This window comes from Fragaria vesca, linkage group LG1, assembly GCF_000184155.1.
Source record: "Fragaria vesca subsp. vesca linkage group LG1, FraVesHawaii_1.0, whole genome shotgun sequence".
NCBI classification, from domain to species: Eukaryota; Viridiplantae; Streptophyta; class Magnoliopsida; order Rosales; family Rosaceae; genus Fragaria; species Fragaria vesca.
Window position 1 is genome coordinate 4,849,631 of NC_020491.1, and position 9,569 is coordinate 4,859,199.

Here is a 9,569-nt window from a genome sequence, read left to right on the forward strand (position 1 = left end):
GAGAGAGAGAGAGAGAGAATTGGTGTAAAGGAGAGGAGGGTATTTTAGGTACATCGTAAAAGTAAAATAACAGATTTAGCCTTAAAAGTGGACTTATATGAGTAAAACTGTTATGGTGGACTTATATAGGAGAAAATATTCAGAATGTGACTTATATGAAATTTTCTATTATTTTTATCCGAAATCATGATTTTCACTCAAAATTGTGGACAACGGTTTTTCAATCAAATTCGCATTATCACACTTATTTACCAAAATCCTTCTGCCATCAAATCATGATTTTTAATATCGACCCTATTTGTTGTTATATTTTCAATATACCCAAGGCCCAAACAACATTGGTGATCCAGTAAGAACCGGCCCAAGCACACAGATCAGCCCAATCTATATAGCTTTTCCAAATTAAATACAATTCTAAATCTCTCTCCTCCTATATAAACAAACACTAGCACATATCCATCCACTTTTTTCTCTTTCTTCTCCGACCTTTCTCCCCTGATCCTCAACCTCACCGACTTAGATTAAACCCCGCCGCCCGGAAAATCTCTCACCGCCGTTAAGGTCAGTATCCGATTCGCCGTCTCCGTTACTTTCTATTTCTTTTCCAATTCGTAATAACAATCAAAACCAATTGTTTTGTTTATCTCCTGATCTGAAAGTTAGGGTTTTTCGTAATCCGTGTTCTCGCTTTGTTTCGTTTCGATTTCGCTTCGGTTTTAGCTTCTTTTGTATGGTATATATACGAATCGAGGCTTATTAGTTGTTATTGATTTGATTTCAAGCTGATTGGGGTTTTGCTTTTGTTTTTGGATAGCTTCATAACCATGGCGGCTCTGAAGGAGCTTCTTCCGCCAGCGAAATCGACCGCGACTACTTATTATGACCACTCGAACGATCCGTGGTTCAAGCAGCGGTTCAGTGCAGCTGCCGAGGCCGAAAAGGCTGTTGTGGTGAAGGCCAAGCCTGTGCCTCCGTACCAGAAGCGTCAAGGTTTTGTTCCGAGGAAGGTGGAGGACTTTGGAGATGGAGGGGCGTTTCCAGAGATTCATATTGCGCAGTATCCGCTTGGGATGGGGAGGGACAGGTTGGGGAAGCCTGGGAGTAAGGTTCTTCCGGTGACGGTTGATTCGAGGGGGAATATTTCGTATGATGCGATTGTTAAGCAGAATGAGAATTCGAGGAAGATTGTGTATTCCCAGCATAAGGATATTGTGCCGAAGATTTTGAAGAATGAGGAGGATATGATGAGTGATGAGGAGGACGAGGAGTTGCAGAAGGAGATTGAAGAGACCACAGCGGAGACGAAAGCTGCGCTTGAGAAGATTGTGAATGTGAGATTGAGTGCTGCGCAGCCGAAGAATGTGGCCACGCAATCGTCGGATTCGAAGTTTATCAAGTATAAGCCATCTCAGAAGTCGTTGGCTTTTAATTCTGGTGCCAAGGAGAGGATTATTAGGATGGTGGAGATGCCTGTTGACCCACTTGAGCCTCCTAAGTTCAAGCATAAGCGTGTTCCAAGGGCATCCGGGTCCCCACCTGTGCCTGTCCTGCATTCCCCTCCTCGGCCAGTGTCTGTGAAAGACCAGCAGGATTGGAAGATTCCGCCTTGCATTTCAAACTGGAAGAATCCAAAAGGGTATACAATCCCATTGGACAAACGTCTGGCTGCTGATGGGAGAGGCCTCCAAGATGTTCAGATTAATGATAACTTTGCCAAGCTTTCCGAGTCTTTGTATGTAGCAGAGCAGAAGGCTAGGGATGCAGTTGAATTAAGATCTAAAGTTCAGAGGGAGATGATGCAGAAGGAGAAGGATAGGAAAGAGCAGGAGCTGCGGGCCTTAGCTCAGAAAGCTCGTTCTGAGAGAACAGGAGCAGCACCCCCACCTTCCTTTCCAATGCCTTCTGAGAGAGCGGGCATGGATACTGATAGAAGAGGGGATTATGACCGTTCGAGGGAAAAGGAGATGGATTACCCAAAGGAGACAAGGGAGGAGAAAGAGCAGAGGTTGCAGCGGGAGAAGATCCGTGAGGAGCGACGCCGAGAGAGGGAAAGGGAGAGAAGGTTGGAAGCCAAAGATGCTGCAATGGGAAAGAAGAGTAAAATTACAAGAGATAGGGACCGTGATGTTAGTGAGAAAGTTGCCCTTGGCCAGGCTAATGGTGGAGCAGGAAGAGGGGGAGAGGTTATGTATGACCAGAGGCTGTTCAACCAGGAGAAGGGAATGGACTCTGGGTTTGCTACTGATGACCAGTACAATGTTTATGACAAGGGCTTGTTCACTGCTCAGCCTACCTTGTCCACTTTATACAGGCCAAAGAAGGATACCGATGCTGAGATGTATGGAGGGGCTGATGAGCAATTGGATAAGATTATGAAGACTGATCGCTTTAAACCGGACAAAGGATTCTCAGGAGCTTCTGAGAAGGCTGGTGGTCGGAGAGAGGGACCAGTTGAATTTGAGAAGGATGCTGAAGAAGCTGATCCATTTGGTCTCGACCGGTTTATGGTAAATGTAAAGACAGGCCAGAAGGCCATGGCAAAAATTGGCAAAGGAGGGACAATGAATGCAACTGCTGGGTCTTCAATGCGAGATAGCTCTGATACGGGTTCCGGGAGAAGCCGTATTGGGTTCGAAAGGGGGAGTCGCTAAGCAGGTGCCAATAGGCTTGTTCGAACATCCATCAGTATTAGCCCTTGGTGTTTCTTTTTTTGCTTAGACATTCAAATCATGTTTTTACCGTACTGCCTTGTTTTCTCTGGTTGTATAATGACGGAGTGATTCCTTTTATCCTGTATGTTATATGTTCACACTTTAAGTTGTGAAACTGTTATAACAATAGATTTGATCAACCACTTGATTCTCTACCTGGTAAAGAAAAGGGCATCTATTGGTTTGAGACTTTGAGACCTACATGATTGATGTTTTATTCAACAGCCTGTAATACAAATCGATTGTAATGGCAAACTCTTTACAGTTTCAAGAGAAGAAGGGTAGATGGGAAGAAGTGATACTCTCACAATTGAAAGATAATACAATCCATATATAGGAAGGATGAAAATCTCAACATCACCTTAGTAAGAATGGAAAATGAGTATAATAAGACTACACAACTAGAGGGGTGGTCTAAATAACATGAAAAGTCAGGAATCCTCATCCATCAAATTAGTCCATATGAAGTGGGAACCCTGGACATTAGCCTGCAAATATCATTCAACAGAACACAAACATTAGGATATACTTTCATTTTTTGAACAGATATTAACTACTCTGATATTGGTGAATGTCATGATTCACAAGGAGTAATGAAAGAACACCTGTATCACAGCTATGGATTTTTACGGCCTTCATAGAAGTCATGTTGACAAAACTAAAGCCACCATAACTTTTAAGCAAATATATGAGAATCAATCTGCTGTATGTTCGGGAAGGTTTGTCTCAATGCAGCAGCATAGTTTGGAGATTTTGCCTGAAATAGGAGATGCATGATCAATTATAGATGATGTCAAAAGCATAAAAAACACATCTGCAGGATGTATAATTATACGTTATGCATAGCGGTGTCTTATAAGAAAAAAAATTATCTATGTTAGATGTACTTTTTCAATCTTTTACACTATATGATCATCCAGCCTACAATGCTACTACTGCACACGAAACCTAAAATCTATCATATCATTATGCCGACAAATTCTCACAGAAAATATTTTACCCTCTTTCTCTCATATCATAACAAACATCACACGTAATCAAACTATCGTAATGCTGCTTCAAGCCTTCAACCACCACATTTCACCACTGTAGACGTTTTATTTGTTACTTCATCAAGACTTGGAGGCACATCAACTCTCTCTGTAGCACTTAACAGCTTTTAATATAAGTTACAATTTTTCTAATATAAAGTTTTTAAGTTTCTTCAACTGGCTACTAAAGAACTGTGAAGGAATACTAAAACAGAATTATTAAAGATCTGGCAGAAAATCATACACATGGATTTTTTTCGAGATATATAGTAGCCAGCTTCTCTCTTGAGCCAATAACAGCCTCAGCCATGCCTTCAATTGACTCTATCTGGTTGTCATTAAGCCACAGATCTTCTAACCTATACACAAGGTTCTCATTAGTAGGTAGAATCAATAACGATAGACAAGACAGTATCAAGCCAAGAGAGACTCTAAAAGGAGAATGCATACATTGTCAGGTTTTTGATATCATTCACTGATGTTATCTTGTTATTAGATACATCCAAGACGCGCAGGTTAACCAACGTTGAGAGGCCCTCCATTTTGGAAATACCATTATGGCTCAAGTACAGTTCCTCCAGTGCAACACAACCCTGTAATAATAACAAGGCGGAGTTTAAAATCAACCAGAACTGTGTCTAAAAAAGTGCCATATAAAGGAAGGTGATCAGCCCACATACCTCAAATCCAGTCATGGAAGTTAACCGATTGCTTTGCAAGCTAATCTTCTTAATACATTTCAGCCCACATAAATTAACAACCTTGATACGATTCCGTCCAAGCCATAGCTCTTGCAACTTTGTCATATTCTCCAGACTCTGCATCACCTGAATTTCCACCTCACTCACTCAGTCTTAAGCTTTTTACTCGAAAAACGCTCATATAACTCTACAATTGACAATGCAAACCATTTCTAATGCTGCTAATTGTTTCTATTCACCAAAATTGAACAAGAAAAAAGAGAACCAAGTCAACTAACCCTCAGCCGATTCGAACCGAGCTCGAGAATCTGAAGCTCATGGAGATGATCGATTTCCTCGATCTTCGTAACTTCATTTTTCGACACGTAAAGCTCCTTGAGGCCGCCGGAGACCTTGGACATGCCCTGCAGCGATGTAATCTCATTAAACGAGACGTCGAAAACCAGAAGCTTCTTGAAGATACTCGCATCCGGAATCTTCCTCAGCTTATTATCTCTGAGCACCAATTCCTGCACACAATTTCATCACTCAATTTCAAATTCATCTCACACACACACACACACACACAGAAAAAGTTGAATCCAAAATTTGATTGAGCACGAACCTCGAGGCCTGAGAGCGCGGTCCAGGCGGAGATCGGCTCGACGGCGGAGTCTTCGAAGAGGTTCTGGCGGAAGGAGAGCTTGGTGAGGTTGGAGAGGGCGGCAATGCGAGTGTCCAAGGAGGAGAGGCGGTTGGCGGTGAGGTCTAGCTCGGTGAGACTCGGCGGTAGCTCGACCGAGTTGAGGTCGTGGAGTTGGCAGCTGGTGAGATCGAGGACGGTGGCGGATGAGTCGCCGTCGTCCTCGGTCATCGGATCGTCGTGATTCGGTGGTGGCGGTTTGGCCTCGTCGTCCATGGCGAAATGGTTCCAAGGTTGCGTTTCTGAGGCCTTTTTCTCTTTTATAGTGCCGGGTTGACCCAAACCCGATCGGGTCAGGGGTGGTTCGGGTTATTGGGTTATATTCTCTGCTACTACAAAACCAGACCCTAAAAGCTTCATTAAATTATGAATTTCTATAATTACTCTTAATAAATTAATTAACATAAATAAAAAATAAGGGTTGTTATAGTAAAAATAAAATAAAATAAAAACAACTTAAATAAATAAATAATCATAAAAAGTACTGATTAGTAAGACGAATATCTGTATAATACGGTAAACTTAATTAACCGTTCACGTTTATTTAATTGATCGTGTATGCACGGGTAAAAGATTAGTATGAAAAAAATACTGAGGATTTGAAGCCATGAATAGCACCACCCAAATTTTATTGTATTCAATCTTTTCAACTTATTCGAATACTATGTTATACGTCAACCGCCTAATTGCTTTGCTATAGCTGCAGTAATAGACGCGACATCTGCCACAGCATTATTTACATCTGTTAGAGGAGACCTCCCTGAAAAACTTAACTCGCATGCCCTTGCCTCGTCAGCAGCTTCACTCATGTCTTCTTCAGCAATATGAGGGATATCTCTACTAAATGCCAAGGAAGCATTTGGGACCTGATGGTTTGAAATCGCATCATAGTCACCTGAACAAACTTTCAAGCGTAGATCTCCTGGGCTCTGCTTAAGTAATCCACTTACTTTGTTTTGACCGATAATTGCTTTGGCCTTAACCACATCCACCATTATTATGCCCAAGCCTTTGACATCGGCACCAGAACTTCGAGGATCTGATTTGAGAGATGAGACACAGAGATTCGGGTTTGGTGTTTTTCGACATGTTTCGTCAATGAGTTTAGCATCCATTGGCCAAAAATCTATGCTACATTGACCCATTCAATCTTGTATGAACGTTGACAATTATGACAATAATTATGAGAATAAATATGGTTGGATGTGTTTTAATATTCTTTCTCTTTATAAAGCTGATTTAATCTTGTATGAACGGTATTTATATCACAACAATTATGACAGTAAATATGGATAGATTTGTTTTCCTAAATATCCTTTGAATTTGAAAATAATCAATATCTTTACAAAAGAAAAAGGAAAAAATAATCAATGCATGTGTCTTAATGAATGAATATAATCAAATCAAATCAAATTTTCCTTTGATGCACTTGCCCACGTTGATTGTCCGGTATCATTTAATACAATCGTGTTCATCAGGTCACTAACGTTGTGCTTAGATGATTCTTTTTAAACTTCTTGAGAAATTTTGAAATGATGGAATTTAGAACTCTAACAATCAAAATTTCATTAATTGTTATTTTCATGGTTTAATTTTTACTTTTTATTAAATAACTCACATACCCTACATGCATTAGTGATGTTCGACCACCTTTCAAAGCCATTGGGATCACATTTCCAGCCTAATCTTTCATTCTTGGTCCCACCGCTAGGGCCGGTCCTATGCTTTGAAGGGTCTGGTGCGAAAAAATTTGGTCCCTTTGTTCATGTAAAAAAATTATATAGAAAAACAAAACAGAAGAAAAAACTAAAAATAGGAAATGATACCGAATGTTTTTTTTGATAGCAAAGATACCGAATAAGGGCAAAAATCCCACCAAGTAGGGTACCTCGGGTCATCGGGCCTAATTTCAAACTAGAAGTGGCCTAAAATTGTTGTGGTTTTAGCTTACAGACAAATAAGATCTTAGATCGATGAGATGGTTGATATGTACTTGAAGCATGCACCATAATTGAGCGCTCAGGCGATAGTATGTCTACTAGCTCTAGTATTTGCATTATTTCTAATATTTTATTCTCTATTTAGGCTCACAAAATAAGTGAGCGGGAATTTTCAAGTGTAATAGTACTTTGCCATTCAGACATGCATTTCAATATATCGATGATTTATTTCAAAAAAAAAAAGGGGGAAAAATGAGAGAAAAACAATACACGACAAAAAAAGAGCAGAAAATGATCTGAGTGGGGAAATCGAACAATACGTATATACTGATGACTTCAAATATATAATAATGTTTACAGTAGACAGAAAAAAGAAAATGCCGGACCGCCCAGTGCTAGCTCTGCCCACCGCAACCATCTTTCTGAGTTTAGCTTGGCGGATGACTAGGGGAGGATATGGTCAGTAGGCTATATGAAATTAAGCCTAAGAGATTTTTGGGTTAAAAACCCTCAAGTTGAGCTGGGCTCGGATCGGGTTTTCGGGATTTCAGACCCTAACACCCAGCCTTAAGTAGAGGTATATATATTACAACCAATTAACCATACCAGAAAAAAGAAAATGTTAGTTAGTTATTAGACTCTCATAGCACCACACAAATGTTCTCCACTTCTTCTCTTCGCACATTATGGTCTTGAAATATCTCCTAGCCTCTTGAAATATCTCCAAGCCTCTCATAATCCTATGTTTAATATTATTTTGACGAACAAATTACAAGTATAGGTAGCATTATATCTCAGTTGCATACATAATCATACGTCTATCTGTGAGCATTTTGTTTTTGTATTCATTATCTTTGTTAGCTATTGGATTTATTCTTAACTTATTGTTCTGGAATTATAACAGTCTAATTTGTTCATCAAGCTCGAGCTCTCTCGTTGTTACGTACGTACACGTGTAAAGAATAATTTAAAACAAATTAGTTGAACATTATTGCAATAACTTCCATATGTAGTAGACCTAGAAAAGAAAAAGGAATTGCAAATGTAAACTAGCTAATAATTCTAATATTTTGGTAATTTAACATACTCACAAATTCTAATGTTAGGTATATGAAAAAAGAGATGTATGTGTATCTAGTATTTTGCAATGTGTGAATAAAATTTCTCTTAATATGAGTGCGGCTATTAGGACCTCCAAATTTGCTCAGTATACCTCTTATGCTCTTTACACCTCCTTTTTAATTTTAACTACAAGCATTTGCTCACTAGACCTCCTTTCAAATTCTTAAAATAACGTTAGGTATGTTATTCACATATATCTTAATAATTTACTCATTATACCTCTTATTTATTCTCTAGACCTCTCATTTCTTTTTAATTTTTTTGTTTTTACTATGCTATCATCGAGACCTCTATTCCTTGTATTTTTTTTTTCGTTCAAACCTTTTTCATGATCTCAATTCCTTGATTTTTTTATTTCCCATAGAATGTCACCAAACAGGGCGGTTGGCGGTGTGGTCTAGCTCGGTGAGACTCAGCGGTAACTTGATCGAGTTGAGGTCGTGGAGTTGGCAGCTGGGGAGATCGAGGACAGTGGCGGATGAGTCGCCGTCGTCCTAGGCAGTCAGATCGTCGTGATTTGGTGGTGGCGGTTTGGCCTCGTCGTCCATGGCGAAATGGTTCGAAGGTTGTGTTTTTGGTTCTTTGAGGCCTTTTTCTCTTTTATAATTCCGGGTTGACCCGAACCCGACCGGGTCAGGGGTGGTTCGGGTTATTTGGTAATATAATTTTATTATAGAAAACTAAAGGACTGCTCCCCTGCGGCATGTAACTTGAGGGACCAAAAGGGACGGAGTAATTTTGACCGTTAGATCTTAAATGAATAAATCTGACGGATCTAATCCTGTCACCATTTCATCCCCATTCTTTATCAGTCTGCAGGAGATCATTTCTTCTCCTCCTCTCACCTCTCGCCTCTCTCACCTTTCTCCCAAATCGTTGTTCGTCTTCTTTTCATATTTGAAAGTTTGTGGGAAGTTTGTATATGAGCCTAGGCTAATAAGTTGAGGAAGGGTGATGGGTTTTGGTGCTCTGTTTCTCTTCTGGGAATGCGAAACGTTTAGGTTCTGAGTGGTAATGGGTCTCTGTAATTTTTGAGCTTTTGGGTTTATGATAGAATGAAACTGACTTAAAAGAAATATAATCAGATTCTTGTTTGAGTTGTTTATATATTCCTATCGAATTTCATGAACTCAACTCAAGTGACTTAGTCATCCGATTCTTATTTATACTGCACGTTATCATGAATGAATGGTGAAAATTGTAGACTTCACATCATTTAAAAATTTGTGTGATATTTAGAGGATAAAATAACAAGATGTTGATACATGCATCAATTTTCCTGTTGGGAGTCGTCTGTAAGTTACCTGAACAAGCTAGCTAGGACATAAGGTGTGATTACAAGATGTTGATACAGTATACAGACGTCAAGTTTCTTGTGTTTG

At 39.7% G+C, this 9,569-nt stretch overlaps 3 protein-coding genes across 3 annotated transcripts; 1 reads left to right on the top strand and 2 right to left on the bottom strand.

Annotated features, from left to right (window-relative positions):
- The first annotated feature begins 433 nt into the window (after positions 1–433).
- On the top strand, positions 434–2,899 carry LOC101292337 (SNW domain-containing protein 1-like). The gene is made up of 2 exons (XM_004287413.1): positions 434–561; positions 815–2,899. The coding sequence occupies exon 2, from the start codon at positions 825–827 to the stop codon at positions 2,649–2,651; it is 1,827 nt and encodes a 608-aa protein (XP_004287461.1). The 5' UTR covers positions 434–561; positions 815–824; the 3' UTR covers positions 2,652–2,899.
- On the bottom strand, positions 2,713–5,355 carry LOC101292627 (protein phosphatase 1 regulatory subunit pprA-like). Its single transcript, XM_004287414.1, has 7 exons — positions 5,048–5,355; positions 4,722–4,952; positions 4,423–4,569; positions 4,193–4,335; positions 3,987–4,101; positions 3,317–3,468; positions 2,713–3,199 (listed from the first exon to the last, which is right to left on the bottom strand). The coding sequence occupies exons 1-6, from the start codon at positions 5,339–5,341 to the stop codon at positions 3,388–3,390; spliced, it is 1,011 nt and encodes a 336-aa protein (XP_004287462.1). The 5' UTR covers positions 5,342–5,355; the 3' UTR covers positions 2,713–3,199; positions 3,317–3,387.
- Positions 5,356–5,799: 444 nt separating this feature from the next.
- LOC101301821 (cell wall / vacuolar inhibitor of fructosidase 1-like) lies at positions 5,800–6,240 on the bottom strand. Its single transcript, XM_004288837.1, has one exon. It carries the CDS (start codon positions 6,238–6,240, stop codon positions 5,800–5,802), a length of 441 nt encoding a protein of 146 aa, XP_004288885.1.
- Between the last annotated feature and the right edge of the window lie 3,329 nt (positions 6,241–9,569).

Excerpts from the sequence above, each read along its gene's own strand:
- LOC101292627 (XM_004287414.1), bottom strand. The coding sequence starts at position 5,341 with ATGGACGACGAGGCCAAACCGCCACCACCGAATCACGACGATCCGATG. Across the intron at positions 4,953-5,047 it reads CCGCGCTCTCAGGCCTCGAG|GAATTGGTGCTCAGAGATAA; the intron begins GTTCGTGCTCAA and ends AATTGTGTGCAG. Across the intron at positions 4,570-4,721 it reads TCGGTTCGAATCGGCTGAGG|GTGATGCAGAGTCTGGAGAA; the intron begins GTTAGTTGACTT and ends GTGGAAATTCAG.
- LOC101301821 (XM_004288837.1), bottom strand. The coding sequence starts at position 6,240 with ATGGATGCTAAACTCATTGACGAAACATGTCGAAAAACACCAAACCCG.
- LOC101292337 (XM_004287413.1), top strand. The coding sequence starts at position 825 with ATGGCGGCTCTGAAGGAGCTTCTTCCGCCAGCGAAATCGACCGCGACT.